The sequence below is a fragment of the Aulonocara stuartgranti genome (genome assembly GCF_965226115.1).
Source record: "Aulonocara stuartgranti genome assembly, chromosome: 5".
Taxonomy (NCBI): domain Eukaryota; kingdom Metazoa; phylum Chordata; class Actinopteri; order Cichliformes; family Cichlidae; genus Aulonocara; species Aulonocara stuartgranti.
Genome location: NC_138943.1, coordinates 17,386,477 through 17,407,814, shown reverse-complemented (window position 1 = coordinate 17,407,814; position 21,338 = coordinate 17,386,477). Strand labels below are relative to the sequence as shown.

The window sequence follows — 21,338 nt, the reverse complement described above, 5'->3', positions numbered from 1 at the left end:
TCTGTGTGTGTGAGTGAGTGTGTGTGTGTGTGGCATGTGATAGGACCAAAAAGCTTGGGTATCACGCTCTGATGTGCATGCCAAATCCACTTGTCCTCTCACACAACCTACCAGTGTGGCTCTGCCGTTTCAGCTCTGCCAACCGAGGTCCGGGGAGAGCAGCAGCACAGGAAGCAGGTCATGACCTGTTATAGCAGAAATCACAATGTGATGTGCTGACTGAATATGTAACATTATCTTCAATCAGCCGTATCCATTTCCAGTGGCTGTTTTATAATGTAAATATAACCGTTGATTAAGTCGTCTTTTTGTATCTTAATAAGCTAAAGCATATCCATTAAAGTAAATGTTCACAGTTTTTACCCTGTTGCCATTGTGCATGCACAATAGGACTCTACAAAAGACAAGTAGCAAAAAATATGTGTGTCTTTCCAAGATATGACCACAGAAATAAAAAAAGGAAGTAAAAATGTTAATTAAAGAAGTACTCTCAGCGATTTAGGGATGTATGCTCCAGATGTGCTTGCTGGATCAGGTCTGTGCTGCAGAATTATTCACTTTCTTTACTGAAATAAAACCATATAATGTAAATGTAAAGATTCTTAACAGATAAAAACTGTTAGGAAAATATATTATGTGATATCAAATTAGTTTGTAGTCATCACTCTTTAATAAATAAAATGTTTTAGTATTATAGCAATTTAAGATGAAGCTAATTATAAATATATAATGCATATCGAGTGTTTAGTCTGTAACAATCCCTCATATGCAGTATATATACATAATCTGATTCTCTACTGCAACTATATTTTTCATAGTAGGTAAAACAAACAATATCCTATGTGCTACTTTTCTACAATCAGCGTTTACTCTGACAGAGCCACTTGGTCTAAATATGATGTTAAGGCCATCAAAAAGCAATTTTCTCACTGGAAACTGAAATTTTTTTTTGTCTATTCATATTTCTTCTACATGGCCACAAGGCCAAAGTTTCTTTTTATTTTGCACAAGACTGCCTATGAGAAATAAGCTTTGAGAAATTGTCTTGGTGAAAGCGGATGTTTACAATGAGCTGATCATGCAGGCATACACTGGATAGTACATGATTATCCTGCGATTTTTCTGTTTGTGAAATGTCTTCAATTCTGTTAAAATAATAATAAATAAATAGGAAATAAAAATGTGTCTCGAAGTCTCAGTCTGTAGCTTATTGATCGAAACTGGTGTTATCAGTGCCCAAATGAGTTAACATATCACCTTATTTTACATGATTTCTTTTTTAGTTCCATCTACCCACTTTCTTTCCACATTATCCAATTAAGGGTCACAGAGGGGATGGAACCTATAGCTACTATAGGGCGAGAGGCGGGGTACATGCTGTACAGGTCACCAGTCAGTCGGTTAGGGAGACAAAATCTTTTACCCTGACTGCATGTTTTTGCAGTCAGGGAAGTGAGAGACAACCCAGTGAGACCACGGGGAAAACATGAAATTTTTTTTAGAAGTTTTTAGACTTTAAATAAGAGAAATAATGCTACATGTCCCTTTTGATTTCAGTTAAAGTGGTATTAAAGTGGTAATAATTCTACTCACGCTGTATCAGTTAAACATTAATTCACCTCTAAAGAAAATTACATAAACATGCAATATGTTAACTGAACTCTGAATCAGCGTTAGTGTCTTCTTATTGCACATTATTTATTTTTTAAAATTACATTTATAAGTATAGTGTCCCGCTGCCATTTTAGGTTGTAACAAGCAACTAGTTAACTTCACAAATTCAGTAGTATAATTACTGACTTTTTAAAAAAAAACTTTTACCTTGTGCTAAACCTCTATACTGAATAAATTAATGTTAGCTTGAATTTCCAACCAAAGTTTTCTCTCCATCTGTACGTCTATGTGAACATAGACTACACACAACTCACTGCACTCATAGTGTCACAGGCTTGTCACAGGTTTGTTGCAGATTTACATAAACGTAAATATAAATGAAACACAACCTGAACAACTGCACCAAGAACTCTCAGTCTGACAAAATACACATCATATTTCAACTTATGTTCATATAGTTTTCTCCTAAAAACTTCAAATCTCACTGACACATCCACCAAGCTTGTTGCAATAGTAACAGACAACTGAACAAAACAGCAAACAACCAGTTGTTGGCTATCATCCCCTTCCTCTTGTTTTCTGCGACCAACTTGTAACAGTCTCCTGAGCTTGATTGGGGATTTAGGGTCGAATCTTAGTGTCTGTTTGCTTAGCTATTTGCCTATGCAGAGAAGTGGATTGCGTAAATTCATTCTAAACGAGCAATGAACAACAACCAATGACAGAGATGCACTTGTGTGACCCAGCACAAAGCGCTGACACTGCTGATATTACACGTAGATGGAATGATGATTGGTTGGTCCCCACAAAGAGTAGGTAGCAATAAAAACTAAGATAAAAGTGACAGACAAAAAGCACCAAAAATGCCTGCAACAGCAAACCAAACAGAATAGCCCGTGTTTGACAACACACACATCCAACATGCACAGGTGGGTCTACAACGCTCTGCGTAGCACCTACAGACAAGTACTACACCATCAGGTGCTTGACTCTCCACATATAAACTCTTTAATTTCAGGATCTTGAAAAGAAAGCGATTGGACTTCTTTAAGTTTCTTGGAAATGTTTCACCTCTCCCCTGAGAAGCATCTTTAGCATTAAAACTGAAAAAGGAAGGAAAAACTCCCTTTTAACAGGAAGAAACCTCCGGCAGAACCCAGAACTAAAAAACAAACTGCAGGACAGAGAGCTGGAGTTTAATAACTGCTAATGATTAAATACAGTAGTGGTGTTTAAACACAGAGAGCAAAAAGAGACGATTGCAGAAGAAAAAGTACATCATGGGAAGTTCCCTGCAGCCTAGGCCTATTGGAGTGTAACTAAGGGATGATTCAGGGTCACTTGATCCAGCCCAAACTATAAGCTTTATCAAAAAGGAAAGATTTAAGCCTAATCTTAAAAGTAAAGAGAGTCTGTCTCCCAAATTCAAACTGGGAACTGGTTCCATAGAAGAGAGGCCTTATAGCTGAAAGCTCTGCCTCCCATTCTACTTTAGAAACCCTATAAACCACAAATAAGCCAGCAGTCTATGGCATTTTATGGCATGGATGTCAGATGGAAACCCATCATAAAGCATAAGAAAGTTATGCAGTGAAAACATATGTTAAAATAACAATAAAAAAAAATCATCCAAAACAGGAAAGAGCCAGAATCTCAAAACGCTCTGGCTACAATTTCTAACATTTACATAACTTAATCTACATAATAGTTTTAAAATGTTGGGCTTGTGTTGGGCCAAATCAAAATGATTGCAATAAAGTCCAAGTCAAAATATGTTTTACACTCTTCTTTGCTTTGCATAAAAAGGAAGCCAGGGCATCATTTTGGAGCGAATGTAATTGTATTAGAAAACATTTAGTGAGAACATTAATGAACGATAAACCCTAGAATTAGGGGTACACCCTATTTTTCACAAGAAACAAGTTGTGCTTTACTTGGAACATTCAACACTTTATTGACTTAGGCAGACAAACACATTCCCCTCAATTTCAAAGAACACAGAACATCTTTTCTTTAATCTGTGGCTGTGACAGTTAACAAATATTAGAAAAAAGAAACAGAAAATGAAAAGGTCTCTTTGTTAGTGAAGATATAAGCAATGCGTCCTTTTTGCATGCAATCACAATTAGTCTCAGCACAACCATCTGAAAGATCCTTCCAGAAAAAAGAGATCACTTGACCCCCCATGTGTGACCAAATCATGTCTTTCCATTAGGTGCTCTCTGCAACCATAGCATCTATCTCCGCTCAAGAAGGACACAGATGCTTAAAAAAGCAGAGGAAATCACAAAGAGCTGACAGTCTAGAAGTCACACGGTGCTTGTGATTCAAAAGGTCCATTATTCTGACTAACCACACTGATGAATCTTATGAATATGAACGTAAAACTGCCGAGTTTAAAATATTATTCTTAACTTAAGTTACATGCACATTTGCTTTAATGCTCATTAGGGTCAGCATAACATGCACACTATTAATTTGCTTTAACACGAGAAGCTGCTGCATCTGTCTCCTTCAAAATACCTCCACCTCAAGATAATACTCCATACTTTAAATTACGACCTATGTCAAACACCAGCTAGAGAACAAAGAGGGAACTAAGTTTCTTTGAATGTCCCTCCAGCACATTAGTAGTCTTAAAAAGAAACCTGACACAAAGTCAGGAAAATAAAGGACCTATGAGGTATCCTAGACGGTAAGATTAGGTCATGCTTACTGATTAAAACACGTCTATCCAGCTATATTTTGTTCTAAAAATATTTTTTCTTCCTATTAACATGCAATATTTGTTTACGTTAGGGATGTGAAGAAAATATGATGAAAATGTTCGTTACAGCTGTTGACTTTACTTCTCAACATTGTTTAACAGGCAAGAAATGAAAAATTGACATCTGCAGTGTCTTTTCACCTCTTATTCTAACATAAAGATCTCTCCTGGCTTATCTTGTCATGCGGTTCATGACCGGTTCTGGACTGGCTCTGTGAGTTTTCTTATGCAAACCCAAATGACATTTAACTGAATAGGGGAGTAAAACTGAAGAACCCCAAGATCAATCAAGATTTACACACCTCTGTTGCTTGTGAAGCTCGCACACAAGAATTTCCCTCGCGTGTACTGTACCAGTGTACCTGCACAGGTGATGTGACAATAAAAGTGATTTGATTTGATTTGAGATTTATTCTTCTCCTTTTATGCACATTTTCAATTTCACATTTTCAGGTTTAACAAAATATACAGGGAAAAAAACACTGCAGTGCTTTGACTATAAATATAGAAAAGACGGCCATCTTTCTAAGATGTATAACATGTCATTGATTGTATCTGACAGTTTCAAGGAGGGACCTGATTGCAACAGAAGGTAGTCTTAGTGTCTTTCAGCAAATAAGTCTACCTTTAAGCAGTTCTGGATTCAGTTGAATACTTAAACAGATTTTGGGAGTACTTGCTTGCAAAGATGTACATGGGAATTCTGATATTTGTCCCTTAAAGTGAAGTCTAAAGCCATTTGTCTTCAGTAGTACACACCCTAACCATCCATATCACATATGGAATGCAACTACTGATACTTAGTTGACTCATTTTACATTCTCACTGGTATATAAGCCTAGGCTTATCTTACTGTTGTGTACACTAGAGAATGTAAAAACAAGGTGTTGCTATAGCAATGATGTCATGATATGACTTTTTCATATCACTAAATCAAACAACCTTAATATTGAAATGATAACATCACACAGTTGCTCCATCATGTGAATCTCCCATTCTGCCACATCCCATAGGTGCTCTATTAGATTGAGATCTGGTGACTGTGGAGGCCATTTGAGTGCAGTAAACTCAATGTCATGTTCAAGAAAACTCACCAGCCATCACTGAATAATTTCTCTTTTTAAGGACAATTCTCTGTAAACCCTAAAGATGGTTTGTGTGGGAAAATCCCAGCAGATCAGTAATTTATGGAATACTCAGACCAGCCCATCTGGCATTAAAAAATGCCATCATGTTCAAAGTCACTTAAATCACCTTTCTTCTAACTCAATTTGAATTTCAGCAGGTTTTTCTGTCATGTGATTGGCTATTTGCATTAACAAGCAATTGAACAAGTGTGTCTATTTCAGTGGTGGGTGAATGTCTATCCGGTCCAGTACTGGAAATTTGTCTTTGAGTGTGAGACATTTAGTGAATAAAGTTGAAATGTAAAAATCACCTAGTACTGTAGTGTTTCAAATAGTCAAAAACATTCTAGTCTGAGGTTATAAATTAAGATTGATTTTTCAAATTTTTCTAGTCATGTAAACAATTATGCCAAAAGATGTATCCTGTTATATTGCATAGAGAGGAAAGCATGCTTTTTTTTTTGCAACTCTAATGTAAATATTGCCTATATATTGCACTTAAAGGCAGGCGCTTTTGTAAAGGACACAACGTGAAAGCTAAGTTTTGAGTACACTAGTAGGGTCTTCCCCATAATCAAATTAAATCCAGACATGTATGGCTTAAACAACTGGAGCAGCCTCTTTCATTTAAAGCAGACTCCTCTTGCTTTCTTCTTAGAAAAATATCTGGTCATCTGAGCGTCTCTAACTGAACTGTCACAGATGATTAGAGGACGAACAACTCGTCTTGGTATCCCAAAGAGCATGGGGTCCTCACGAGAGAGTGAGCCACAACTAGAATCAATGTCACCGTTCAGATAATCATGCATTGCCGATTCACCATGTAAGATGCATTTTGTTTGCTGCCTAACTGTGTAAAGCCTCTATTCATATTCAGATTCTTACACAGAAGGAAAAAAACATGGTCACTCAGTAATGATCCAAATTCCAATGATGTGTGTTGACAAGAAAGGGTTTTAAGTGTTGAAATTATTTCTGTGACAAACCAAAATCACAAAATTTTCAAATCTTTTTAAACTAATATGCTTGAAATCTTGTTATTCTGTCAAATTAAAGAATTAGGGGTTATGATAATTATAAATTAAGTCAGTTATATACGTTTTCAACACAGTATACCATTAAATGCTTTTCATTTTTGGAACTCTGGAGAGCATTGTCTTTATTTACTTGTAAAATATTTTGCAGCATACACAGATGTAATGCTTCATGGATGAATGATTCCTAGTTTTGATTCATTCTTGTACAAGTGATTTTTTGAGAGCAAAATGTGGCATATAAACAATTAAAAAAAAAAGCAAATGAAAAACATATTCTTGAGTAACATCTCTTTTAACCGATTGCGGGCTCTGAGTGATCCAGCAATAGTTGGACATTTGCAGAATTACAAACAAGGGCCCATCTCTTTTTGTGTGTCTTTGGTGACCTCTCCTCACATGTGTGTCACACACACTCACAGAAAAACAAGGCTTACACAACAGGAGTGTGAAATCACCATGTTCCGAGACCAGCAGTGGCGGGGGAGCAGTTGGGCGATGAGTAGCCAGAAAACTTGGGACACGTCAGGCAAAGCAATGACCCCCCCCCCCCCCCCCCCCCCCCCCCCCACCACCAAATTCATGATCACTCTCAGGAACTCTGCCAAACTCATTTGAAACTCAAAGTGCTGCTCATGCAGGATGTGTTAAGTGGAAATTACAGGCAGGATGAGAAGAATTACATGACTCGCAATGATGTTGCACCCAGAGAGTGTTACTTTGAGTGATAGATGATAATATTTACCAACTCATAATCATAAATGAAATGGCTCGTATTGTCAATATTCATTCAGGTTCAATTGGGTATTCATTTAGGTGTATTCACAGTTGATGTAGGCCTATTCATCCCCTGAATAGAATGAATATAATTAATACAGAGCACGAAGCTCTAAAATCTGTGTTTTATTTATTGATAAAATCAGCAAAAGCACTGAGAATTTGAGTACTCTCCCTGAGTACAATTTTGTGGTCATTTTTTGGTTCCATTGAATTACACTTTACATTTGTAGTCCCTGTAATTTAGAATCAGAATCATAATATCTTTATTGTAGAAATTATGTGCCAGTGCTGCGGCATTGAAAAAAAAAATATAGACAAAAATGAATATAACTATAAGGAAGAGAAAAAAGGACATATAAAAAGGGTAAAAAAAAATATACATAAAATAATGAACACACTACCATCTATTGCAATTAACGCGCAAGGTGGTATTTAATATCCTGATGGCTGTGAGAGTAATATTGTACTGTTTGAAAGTTGTAAGATGCAAAATGGACAATGTTTAGAAAATAATTGTTAAAAAATAAATATATATTGGCTTGAATAAGCAATGTGATGTATGTATGTATGATGTTTTATGTCTGATGTCTACTTTTACTGTCATAAGGATTATTACGACTTCTGCCTCTCCCTGAAGTGCCTCGGTCCTAAATGACCTGCATTATAAACATTCGTGGATGTGTAATTACTTACATTGCCGTTCTAGAGGCACTTCACAGGCTGTCTTTTCTCCAGAATGACTCAGGAAATACTGCAGTTTGATACATGAACTCCCCTACTAACTTTAGTTTTCTTGCACAGATTAATAGCTGGTGCGGGCCTTCTGTAGACGGTGGTTCAGCGGACAGCAATGCCACTCCGCCATCTAGCGTCCCGGGGATGAAATTACGCCGCCGTACGTAACTTCCTTTTAAAACATGGCGGCGCCCTAAAGGAAAGTCACACTGTCTCTCCGGGGGAAAACATACGCTTCTTATCGTTTAATACATCATCTGTGCAAGGAGTTAAAAAGCGGCGGCATCTGAAAAGAGTTGTCTTTACGTCCTACACGCGTCCTCTGAGGTAAGTTTTGCTTATTTTTATTTTTCAAACCCATCGCTCTTAAAACGGGAGAGCCTGTGCAAAGTCAGGTTTTCTTCGGATGTGGTTTAATTATATTTTTCAGGATTATTAACAGTCATGTGTTATTTATAAAATATAGCTATTTACACTTTGTTTTAAATGTGACTCTTTGCCTATTGCAGGATATTTCCGCAGACACCATGGTACATTTATGTGAGTATCCAAGTCTTAACAGGCTTCCCCCCCAATTGTTGTGGTCAGTATGAACTCGACCCTATAATTCTCACCATCATACCTTTTTTTTTCTTTTTAGGTATACGGCTTATTAATGCAAATCTCTAATGTGCCAATCACATGGCAGAAACTCTATCCATGTGGGCATATACCCATATGGAAAAGATATATATAAATCTTATAAAGTTTGTATCTGTCTTGTGTGAAACTTGTATGAAAAGCATACAAGAGTGAAAACACACATAAGATCCCTTGAAAAATTATATAAATGAAACTTGTATGTTTTGAATATGTACTAAAACAATATATGAAAGTAATGAGAAAGTGGCCACTTTCATGAGTAAATCATATAAGCCTTATATGATTCACTATATGAAGCAGGCCCTATCTTATGCGAGTCTTTTATAAGTTTTTACTGTTTATTTTCCATATGGGTAGACCTGTTCAAACCGAGCATCAGAATGTGGAAGAATGTGGCATAGGTGTTGGTGCCAGATGGGCTGGTCTGAATATTTTGGGGGGGAGAACATGTAGGAGAACGTGTGTAATGTAAAACACGTTGAACCTTGAAGCAGATGGGCCAGAGCAGCAGCAGATCACACTGATTCCCATTTACTCTTAGCTAAGAACAGGAATCTGAAGCTACACTTCACATGGACTCACCAAAATTGGAAAATAGAAGATCTGGGCTCAGAATTTGTTGTAAACAACATGCAAACATGGATCCATCCTGCCTTGTACCAATGGCTGTTGGTGATGGTGGAATTGTATGGGAGACATTTTCTCAGCTCATTTTCAGGCCCCTTTGTACTAATTAAGCATAATTTAAATGCCAGTGTACCTGAACATTGTTGTTGATCGTGTCCATCCCTTTAAGACCACAGTGTACCCATCTTCTGATTGCTCAGACTCACTTTGGGGCAAAGCTCAGATCCTCTCAAACTAGTTTCTTGAGCATGACAATGAGTTCATTGTTTGGTAAATTTGCGCAATTTGCGTCATAGATTACACTTTTATCAGCTGCAAAAAAGATAAAAAGTAACGAAAGAAAAGTTACACAAAGTCTTAGAAAACTATACAAACTACAACTGCAAAACTGAGTAGTGCAATTAGTGTAACACAATTGCTTAAGTTCAAAATTATTTTGACAGCATACCAGTATGTGCCTTTTTTTTTTTTGTTTTGTAAATATCACGCTTATTGTCAGAGTATATGAGAACATTACACTTTTTAGTTGGCAGCATGCTGTCATGGTGGTTAGCACTGTTGTCTCACAGCAAGAATATCCTAAGTTTCTGTGTCCACGTGTTTGAGTGGGTTCTCTCTGGGTATGCCGACTTCCTCCCACAGTCCAAAGACATGCACTTAGTGGGGTTGATTAAATGCAAGTAAAGTCATGCAAAGGTTATTAATATGAATTATGCTAAGAAACAAAAATCATGGTTTACTGTTCAATTCTTCTTCTTTTTCCTTCAAACAATTAGAAATTATTAGAAACAATTAGAATGATTAAAATTTATGTAAAATGCATAAAGAACTAAATCCTTTCACATGAGAAGCAATACTGGGCTATATTTGCCTCTAAAACAGGTTAATCTTAGTTAGAACATTTAATATAAGTAGAGTTTATGTGCAGGGCAGAAGCAGGGATTGTTTCACGAAAAAGGGGAAAAGCAACGGATTCAACAAAACCTGAATACATAACAAAAATAAAATGCAAGAGAACTTTTCAAATTTGGTCTTCCCATTGCTTCATATTGTTTAAGAAAGTAATTTTGTTTAAAGCAGCAAAGATGTTGACAACAGTGGGTGCTAAGTAAGATTTTAATGTGTTTCTGTATTTGGTAGTTGAATGCCTATAATAGTATAACATATACTTACATATATGGGTATGTAACAATTAAAGAAAGTCATGTTTTCCTGTCTTTGACAATGCTTTTGATGCTTATTTTCTTCTTTAGCATCACTCCTACTAAAGAAGTACCACGGAGGTCACGTTGTGATTCGATTCGCTCTTGCGGGCCACAAACAGGCTAACAGACCATTTTATCGCATTGTGGCAGCTTACAACAAAAGGGCAAGAGATGGTAAATATATTGAGCAGCTGGGTTCCTACGACCCGCTTCCGAACATCTACAACGAGAAACTTGTCAGTTTCAATTTCGACCGAATCAAGTATTGGATTGGATGTGGAGCACACCCTACAAAGCCGGTTGCCAAACTCCTGGGTGTGTATTTGCTGCATAAACGTGTTCTTTTGAAGTCTTCATCATTGGGAAATTTTATTGTCATTCTGTTCCTGAGAACTGGTTTACGCCTGATTTTTTTTTTTGTAGGCATCTACACCTATTAGACAATATTTATTTAGCATTTTATTACTTTTTCTTCACCAGGTTTTGTAATCTTTAATTGCTTTGCACACACTCTAAATTACGACTTTTGTACTGTGATGTGTTTGCTGTGCCCTCAGATGACATTAGCATCAATAGATTGTAAATTCCTACTGAAAACACAAAGTGAAAATTGTCAGTATTTAGATAATACTATCTCTTTTTTATTATCCTTTTTTTAGTCATTATCCTTAAGTTAAAGAAGATGTTAGGATATTTACCTGTCTCCTCTGTATTGTTTGAAATACTTATTGTGAATGTTGTCGTCTTCACCTATCTTTTGTAGGGTTGGCCGGATTTTTCCCTCTTCACCCCATGACAATAACAGAGGCAGAGCGCCGAGGAGCCCAAATGGAGACAGAAACAGAGGAATCTCCGAAAGAGGGACAGAAGCAGGCTGATGTTGAGAGTTAAAGCTGTGGACTTTGCGTGACCATCCAGTTGCCACAATTATTTTGAAAAATAACTCACTAATTTGACTTGCTGTGTGAACTGTTCATGAAAACTCAAAATATGTCATATTGTAGTTTTGGCTCTGTCAGTAGCTTCTTCATGTGATTAATTTTTGATCAGATGCTTCATAAAATTGCATCTTTTTCTTTAATACAGTTATATAATTTTAGACAGCAGCAGTTTGCATATGGTGTTTTATGAGACCTAATTAAAGTATTTCAATATAACTGCGTCTATTTGGGGTTTAGTTGCAGATTGTATTTATTATCCTGTGTCTTAACGAAGGCCTTTATTGCTTATTCACGCTAACAAAGCATTTTTAATGAATATCAGTTTGTTTTGTTTACTTTGAAATGGATTCATAAATATTGAAATCATTCCATCCTTCTTTGGTCAGTGTTCATTCTTCTTTTCTCTTCCTTTGTGTATTTGAATCTGCACACAATCAGTTGTATCAAATAGAAAGTAATTAAAAAAAAAAAAAAAGGTGCGTTTGTTAGTATGATTGCTGCCGGAGTTTAATTGATAATTCTCCACCCCTGTGTTTGCTGACTGTGTCATGACACTTTATGGCTTGGGACACATGTCACGTAAAGCCAGGCTCTGTTTTTGGAACCACTTTGCAGCAGTCCTTTTTCTGTTTTAAATTAAACAGCATAGCAACAGTTTCTCATTCAATATTTACAGATCGAATTCAGATATCAATGGATTTATACGTGCAACACTGACTTGTATTATTACTTGCAGAGCACAGCAAAGCTCACGTTCATCATCTTTTGCGACATAAACACTCCAATTTGTACATATAGTCACTATTCTTTGTTTTTAAAAAAAACCAAAGGACCGCCATTAATGATGTAACCGGACCAAAGTTCATAATAAGCAGTGACTTTTTTTTTTTTTAAACAGCTGCTTATTCTGTGTGTCGCATGCTAAGACTTTAATGTTTTTTTTTTTTTATCTTGGATTGGTCAATACTGCACCACTATGGCATGCGTCAGTCAGGCAGTGATAAGAATACTGATGTGAGTTAGTACCCACTTGACAACGCCCAGGTGACCATTTGAAAATACAGCATAAACAATTCCACAACTGAAGTATTGCGGCTTTTGATATTGCTTGACTTCCTTCAGGACTGTGGAATAAAAGTGACTTGGTTGAGCCGCAGGGCAACCCGTGTAACTTTGAATTATTGTTCTTAATTAAAACAGTTGAAACAAAAAGTGCAGTCTTCCATGACATATCAAACAAAAATATTTCTTGTTGAGTAGTGTTTCAGAAATTATTTTCTAAAAGCAAACAGAGGTGTGGACTAAATGTCTTATGACGTTAAACTCAGAAACTATTGTGTTTAATCTCATCGCAGCTTTTTTATTCTTGCTGCTATTGAGATCCATTTTTAATCATGTGGGATCATGTTTACCTTTCTATTTTTAAAAAGGCTTTATTCCGTCATTTAAACATCTTATCTATAAGTCTCATTTATAACATTTCTAAAGAGTAAAGAGTTAGTCATGCTCACCATCATGTGTTGAGTGTCAAAAGAGAATTAAAGTAACTGTTAAAAACAAGGAATATAAAAGACTAGTTGCCAAATGCATTAAAAAAACGCTAATTTTAATAGCTGTTCTAATACAACAGTGCATTTCTCTTAATAATCACTTCATAACTTAAATTTACATGATGTAAGTACCATTAGTTGATTTCCTGTAAAATCCTTAAGAAAGTTAAAAAAAAGTCACATGATGGATAAACAGCGGGAATATAAACTTGCTATTCTAGAAGACACTAAACATACAGACGTCTAAAGCTTTTAGTGATCGGTGAGTCTATAAAGGTGCTAAATAAATGTGAACACATACAGTATATGCACTGATATAGTGTTACGTAAATAACACATAACTTGAAACAAGTGGGTTTTTAAAGCAAATTTAAAAGAATTTATCTTGTTAAATATTTTTCTGTCCTTTGACAGTACATAGGAACATTCATTTGAAAACAATAAGTGTATAATTAGTGACACTAAACAGTGGTTAGCAGTGTAGCATTGGCTACATCCAATACTGGTTTAAAAAGAAAGAAAGAAAAGAAAATCACATCTATCCAAACCCAGCCTCACCCACCTACACCTTGTTGATCTCACTTGAGTCAGTTTTCTGGACTTTCGAAAGTATCATATACAGGGTGTGAGTTCCAAGGAACTTCATAAATGATTGCAATGCCATACCACAGTACATAAAAAAGTTTGCTTAGGGAGGGGACAATCAGTAACCGCCTAAGCTGACCAGTTGATCACTGATGAGACATACAGTGGATCCGATACTAACAGGTAAGTGTTTATAGGGCTTGCAAGTGCTGACAGGAGCATAGCTATAAAATAACAGACAATTTAGACAGGATATTGTAAGCAGTATACTGCCAGTCTGAAAATTACACAGCATGTAACAACAGTCTGCCTACATGTATTTATGGAGTAAAAGACATTATAGAGCTTGAAATATCTCATATTTTCATGTTTGGAATTATCATCTGAATGCACAGGAAAATGACAAGGTGGACTCAGCTGCAATTCTATGGCCGGAGGAGGGATTTCACCTTTCTTATAGTACTTATTTTGGTGGTCATAGTGCTCATTGCATTATGTGTGTTTTTTGCACAAAACAAAGGTAAGTGTGAGGTTTTTTTTTAAAAAAGATCTATCTATCTATCTATCTATCTATCTATCTATCTATCTATCTATCTATCTATCTATCTATCTATATATATCTATATATATATATATATATATATATATATATATATATACATATATATATATATATATATATATATATATATATATATATATATATATATATATATATATACATATATATATATATATATATATATATATATATATATACTTGTTAGGCATGCTCATGGGAAATACATCTTTGCCACTGAAATGTTGTGACAATTAATTTTAGTAGTGGTAGTTCTTTGGGAATAACTGTAAATATAATTTAAAACACCAGCAAATAGAATGACTGCTTCTTGGTGTGAGCATATATTTTACTCCTTTCACAGCGGTTAAAGCTAATATGAGATAAATGGATTTCTTATTTTTAAAGAAAGAAATACAGCCAAAATATAATTTCTGTGTTTTTTGTGTTTTTCTTTTAATTTCAAGTCATTTGAATGAATATTTTATTAAATACATCTGATGAAGCTATTATTCAAAAAAATCTGTGCCACACTTGCAGATTTACAGATGCATAACTGTAAATCAATCAGACTGGAATGTATGGTTTCATGGGTTAAACTTAAATTTCATATAATAAAGAAAAAGTAGCAAGTGAAACAGACCAGAGAGTGATTGGCATATTCAGTTAAATACTGAAGAAAATGTCTGATAAGAATATAAGCATTTTATGGACATTATGTACCAGAGATAAGTAATTTCTGCACAAATCAGTGTTGGAAGAATAGTTATTCATTTGCAGAGGTGTGGACTCAAGTCACATGACTTGGACTCGAGTCAGACTCGAGTCATTAATTTTATGACTTTAGACTTGACTTGAAAAAATGTTCTAAGACTTGTGACTTGACTTGGACTTTTACACCAATGACTTGGGACTTGAATTGGACTTGAACCGGTTTACTTGAAAAGACTTGATATTTCACCCCAAATATAAAATTTAACACGCATATTATATAGAGATTGAAAATGTGACGTCATTCACGGGTAGAACCGCAAAGGATTCTGGGAACTCGTGGCAAGAAGTACTAGCGCACGCAGGCTTTCAATTAAAATCAGTTACACAGAGATAAAAAGAAACACAAAAAGGTCAAGAAGCCGTTGTATTATTAACTGCAATAGCCGGTCGCATGACAGCCACGGGAAGCCGACGGGTAAAGAGATCGGTTGTTATCGGATTACGACGTTTAAGAGAAATTGTTCGAGCCATGTTTCCGAAGTGACAAACAGGCGACGGATGGCCTGGATTGCAGCCATTCAAAGATCAAATATAACGTCCCAGAACACTCCAGCTCATAGGTTAGTCTGCTCCAAGCATTTCCACAAAGGTCAGTCTGCTGTTGTAGTTAATGCGTCATTTTTCTTAACATAATTGGTGATATAGGTTACAAGCAAGTCTGGCGCTGAACAGAAATTGTCGTGCTATGCTCCTTTGTTTATTGTGCATAAATAGTGAATTGTCCTGACACAATATTGCGTTTCGCTTCTGTTATTATGGTACAGTGACAAAAACATATACTTTTATTCACAGGATAAAACAGGTTTTTTGTATCACTAATTGCCCAGTACGATTACAGCATACAGTATTATTGTCACTGCTACATTTCTGTGATGCGTACCAGAAATTATTTCCACTACTAATTAATTACCGTTGAGCTCAAAGGTCCTATTAATAAACGGTTAAGGAATGTGTATTTATGACGACGATTTGTGAGACTGGTAAACTTATGATACGTACGATGGTCTTTCGTTCTACACGGTGCATTTCAAGGTCCTGTACCCATCCGGCGGTAAACTGTACCTGGGCTTGTTGCAGAGACCGGAAGTTACTAAACTTCATGAGTGTATGCACTCACTCCAAGAACCATATGCTTATAAATATGCATATAAATATGCTACGATGAGATAGCTGACTTCATCTAACTAGCAAATGTTGTCCAGGCTACGTTGGTGATGCAGTTTTTTTTTAAATGTGTATGATATTTTTGTCATGCGATTTTAAAGCCGGTCCTACAACCGCATCCAAGAATAACATGCAGCTTATCTCAGAACTGTTGGTGAAAATTATTCTTGGAGCTAGGTTTAATTGAGCTGCATTCTAAAGAGGTGCAATTTCACAATTTGTGTATATTTTCTAAGTTCACTATTTTGTCATGTGTTGAGAAAAACACAGATTTAAAAATTACATGGTCTAATATTTACATTTAGCATAACTGCAACATGCTTTTTTTCGTTTTTTTTAATGACTCGAAAGGACTTGAAATTCAAAATTTCAGACTTGTGACTTGACTCGGACTTTTACACCAGTGACTTGAGACTCGACTCTGACTTGCCTGACATTACTTGAGACTTGACTTGAGACTTGAGGATAAAGACTTGAGACTTACTTGAGACTTGCAAAACAATGACTTGGTCCCACCTCTGTTCATTTGTACCACAATAAACAGTTGTAATCATGATGGAAAAAACAAATTAAATCATGGAATTCACCAAATGGTTGAACTTCCTTCAAGAAAATTTCAAGCTACTTATTAATAGACCTGCAGAACGTTGGAGTGTATTTCTGTACACATAATTCTTAATATAATGCTTTACCTGCTTTGCACTGTTTTGCGTGAATGGCCTTAAGTCGTTCTACATTACGGCTGACTCAGCCATTGTAAACAGCGGTTTTCCACTGTTTGCGTCTCTTCTGTAGTAGGTTTACTTTATTTTTTATGTTGCTGCATTGCTAGCTGATGATCAGTTGATGGGCAACTACTGTGAGGTTACATATAATTGAGTGTAGCCATGAATTTGCCCCTATTTAAAAATTGTCTAATGGTGGAATGACCTTATCCATCCACTTAACAAAATGAAAGATTGCAATGGGGGAAGCAATTTCAGTGGTCATAGGACAAGAAGCAGGATAGGTTATAGTCTATTGCAGGGTTCACATGTATGAAAAAACAATATCTATATTCTTTAGAATTCTAAATGGTATGTGTTCAAGAATCACATTTTTAACCTCAGAATCTGAAAAGTGCTTCAGAAGTTGTTTCAAATTCACACATTCAGAAACCAATGGTAAAGAAAACAGTTGATATGTCTGATGTGACTCTACCATCAGAACTAACTCGAATTTGAACTTTATGGCTACATTGTTGGGCAGAGGATTAAATTGTCAAGTAAACAATCAAAGGACAACTTTCTCACAGTTTGAACAATGGCTGTCTCAGTTGTCATAAATCTTGACATCCATCCATACATCCATCTTCATCCGCTTTGTCCGGGGCCGGGTCGCGGGGGCAGCAGCCTAAGCAAAGAGGCCCAGACCTCCCTCTCCCCAGCCACCTCCTCCAGCTTATCCGGGGGAATACCAAGGCGTTCCCAGGCCAGCCGAGAGATATAATCTCTCCAGCGTGTCCTGGGTCTGCCCCGGGGCCTCCTCCCGGTGGGACATGCCTGGAACACCTCACCCAGGAGGCGCCCAGGGGGCATCCTTGTCAGATGCCCGAACCACCTCAGCTGGCTCCTTTCGATGTGGAGCAGCAGCTGCTCTACTCTGAGCCCCTCCTGGATGGCCGAACTTCTCACCCTATCTCTAAGGGAGAGGCCAGCCACCCTTCGGAGGAAGCTCATTTCTGCCGCTTGTATCCGCGATCTCGTTCTTTCGGTCACTACCCACAGCTCGTGGCCATAGGTGAGGGTAGGGACGTAGATCGACCGGTAAATTGAGAGCTTCGCTTTTACACTCAGCTCCCTCTTCACCACGACGGACCGGTGCAGCGTCCGCATTACTGCAGCTGCAGCCCCAATCCGTCTGTCGATCTCCGGCTCCCTTCTCCCATCACTCGCGAACAAGACCCCGAGATACTTGAACTCCTCCACTTGTGGCAGGAACTCATCCCCGACCCGGAGTGGGCACTCCACCCTTTTCCGGCTGAGAACCATGGCCTCAGATTTGGAGGTGCTGATCCTCATTCCCGCTGCTTCACACTCGGCTGCGAACCGTTCCAGTGCGAGCTGGAGGCCCTCACCCGATGAAGCCAACAGAACCACATCATCTGCAAAAATCAGAGATGAGATTCTGAGGCCACCAAAGCGAAAGCCCTCCGCCACTTGGCTGCGCCTAGAAATCCTGTCCATAAAAATTATGAACAGAACCGGAGACAAAGGGCAGCCCTGGCGAAGCCCATCACCCACCGGGAACGAGTCCGACTTATTGCCGGCAATGCGAACCAAGCTCTTGCAACGGTTGTATAGGGATCGAATGGCCCGTAGCAATGGGCCAGACACCCCATATTCCCGCAACACCTCCCACAGGACACCCCGAGGGACACGGTCGAATGCCTTCTCCAAGTCCACAAAACACATGTAGACTGGTTGGGCAAACTCCCATGCACCCTCAAGTATCCTGGAGAGGATAAAGAGCTGGTCCAGTGTTCCGCGACCAGGACGAAAACCGCATTGTTCCTCCTGTATCCGAGGTTCGACTAACGGACGAACTCTCCTTTCCAGCACCCTGGCATAGACTTTCCCAGGGAGGCTGAGGAGTGTGATCCCCCTGTAGTTGGAACACACCCTCCGGTCCCCTTTCTTAAAGATGGGGACCACCACCCCGGTCTGCCAGTCCACAGGTACTGCCCCTGATCTCCACGCAACATTGCAGAGGCGTGTCAACCAGGACAGCCCTACAATGTCCAGAGCCTTCAGGAACTCGGGGCGGACCTCATCAACACCAGGGGCTCTGCCACCAAGGAGTTGTTTAACTGCCTCAGTGACCTCGCCCCCGGAAATTGGCGGGTCATTCCCCTCATCCCCAGACTCTGCTTCCTCCTCGGAAGACGTGTCAGTGGGATTAAGGAGGTCCTCGAAGTATTCCTTCCACCGCCTGACAATTTTCTCAGTCGACGTCAGCAGCGCTCCGCCAGCACTATACACAGTGCAGGTAGAGCACCGCTTTCCCCTCCTGAGACGTCTGACGGTTTGCCAGAATCTCTTCGAGGCAGTCCGAAAGTCTTTTTCCATGGCCTCTCCGAACTCCTCCCACACCCGAGTTTTTGCTTCAGCCACTGCCCGAGCCGCATTCCGCTTGGCCTGTCGATACCTGTCGGCTGCCTCCGGAGTCCCACAGGCTAACCAAGCCCGATAGGACTCCTTCTTCAGCCTGGTGGCTCCCTTCACCTCTGGTGTCCACCATTTGGTTCGGGGATTACCACCACGGCAGGCACCCACCACCTTGCGGCCGCAGCTCAATGCAGCAGCTTCGGCAATGGAGACTCTGAACATGGTCCATTCGGACTCAATGTCCCCAGTCTCCCTCGGAATGCTGTCGAAGCTCTGCCGGAGGTGTGCGTTGAAGATCTCGCGGACTGGGGCCTCTGCTAGACGTTCCCAGCACACCCTCACTATGCGTTTAGGTGCACCAGGTCTGTCCAGCGTCCTCCCCCGCCACCTGATCCAACTCACCACCAGGTGGTGATCAGTTGACAGCTCAGCCCCTCTCTTTACCCGAGTGTCCAGAACATATGGTCGCAGGTCTGCTGATACGATTACAAAATCGATCATCGACCTACGGCCTATCTTGACATGAATTTCCAAATGTGATGGGATTTGTTTTAAAGTGCATTGACAAATAGTTTTTTAAACACTGTCTCCTTCAACAGGATATCAAAATAAAGAAGATCAAGACAACAAAACATTGCCACATCCACAAATTCTGGACAACTATAAGGGGAAGAGTCTCTTAAATATTAAGTTTGCAAGGAATAAAAGCATTGTTTCAGAAATTCAACTTAATAGCATAAATGTGAATCAACAAAAATCAAGCTCACTCTCTTCAGTAAGATTCACATTGGAAACCGCTAGTTTTGCTCAAACATCCCCTGAACAAAGTACTCAAACAGCTGTAACAGGCACTAGTACAACAGAGAACAAAGCAACACCTCTTGAGACTTCTGCGACAATCGGATCCGCACACCCTGAATCATCAACAACTTCTATTACAACAATGGCCCAAACAGGGACAACACAGTCTACAGAGTCTGTCCCACCAGTCACCACCAATGAAATTACTCTAACTACAAACATGGACCATTCCACAACAACTTCAGAGACTTCCTCCAGTTCACCTTCCACAGTCACTTCAGAAAGCACTAGTTCTACTCCAACATCCCCAGAACAAAGTACTCAAACAGCTGTAACAGGCACTAGTACAACAGAGAACAAAGCAACAACTCTTGAGACTTCTGAGACAATGACATCAGCACACCCTGAATCACCAACAACTTCTATTACAACAATGACCCAAACAGGAACAACACAGTCTACAGAGTCTGTCCCACCAGTCACCACCAATGAAATTACTCTAACTACCAACATGGACCATTCCACAACAACTTCAGAGACTTCCTCCAGTTCGCCTTCCGCAGTCACTTCAGAAAGCACTAGTTTTACTCCAACATCCCCAGAACAAAGTACTCAAACAGCTGTAACAGGCACTAGTACAACAGAGAACAAAGCAACAACTCTTGAGGCTTCTGCGACAATCGGATCTGCACAACCTGAATCATCAACGACTTCTATTACAACAATGGCCCAAACAGGAACAACACAGTCTACAGAGTCTGTCCCACCAGTCACCACCAATGAGATCACTCTAGCTACCAACATGGACCATTCCACAACAACTTCAGAGACTTCCTCCAGTTCGCCTTCCACAGTCACTTCAGAAAGCACTAGTTTTACTCCAACATACCCAGAACAAAGTACTCAAACAGCTGTAACAGGCACTAGTACAACAGAGAACAAAGCAACAACTCTTGAGACTTCTGAGACAATGACATCCGCACACCCTGAATCACCAACAACTTCTATTACAACAATGACCCAAACAGGAACAACACAGTCTACAGAGTCTGTCCCACCAGTCACCACCAATGAAATTACTCTAACTACCAACATGGACCATTCCACAACAACTTCAGAGACTTCCTCCAGTTCGCCTTCCACAGTCACTTCAGAAAGCACTAGTTTTACTCCAACACACTCAGAACAAAGTACTCAAACAGCTGTAACAGGCACTAGTACAACAGAGAACAAAGCCACAACTCTTGAGACTTCTGTGACAATGACATCCGCACACCCTCAATCACC

General features: G+C 38.8%; 2 protein-coding genes and 1 long non-coding RNA gene across 5 annotated transcripts in view; 2 read left to right on the top strand and 1 right to left on the bottom strand.

The window, feature by feature from the left end:
* pax7a (paired box 7a) overlaps window positions 1-8,137 on the bottom strand; it is a 57,855-nt gene extending 49,718 nt beyond the window's left edge. For all 3 annotated transcript variants that reach the window (XM_082533950.1, XM_082533952.1, XM_082533951.1), the window contains exon 1: window positions 8,016-8,137. The gene's annotated coding sequence lies outside the window, so the exon portion shown is untranslated. The remainder of the gene's footprint in view (window positions 1-8,015) is intronic.
* Window positions 8,138-8,228: 91 nt separating this feature from the next.
* Window positions 8,229-11,845, top strand: mrps16 (mitochondrial ribosomal protein S16). Its single transcript, XM_082533954.1, has 4 exons — window positions 8,229-8,384; window positions 8,567-8,597; window positions 10,580-10,846; window positions 11,295-11,845. The coding sequence occupies exons 2-4, from the start codon at window positions 8,585-8,587 to the stop codon at window positions 11,420-11,422; spliced, it is 408 nt and encodes a 135-aa protein (XP_082390080.1). The 5' UTR covers window positions 8,229-8,384; window positions 8,567-8,584; the 3' UTR covers window positions 11,423-11,845.
* A 1,832-nt stretch (window positions 11,846-13,677) lies between these two features.
* On the top strand, window positions 13,678-20,042 carry LOC309706292. The gene is made up of 3 exons (XR_014276710.1): window positions 13,678-13,790; window positions 14,003-14,127; window positions 19,850-20,042. It is a non-coding gene; the product is annotated as an uncharacterized lncRNA (long non-coding RNA).
* Window positions 20,043-21,338: the final 1,296 nt, after the last annotated feature.

Bases quoted from the DNA above. Each gene is read 5' to 3' on its own strand.
- mrps16 (XM_082533954.1), top strand. The intron at 10,847-11,294 runs GTGTGTATTTGC...TATCTTTTGTAG, and splicing joins GCCGGTTGCCAAACTCCTGG to GGTTGGCCGGATTTTTCCCT.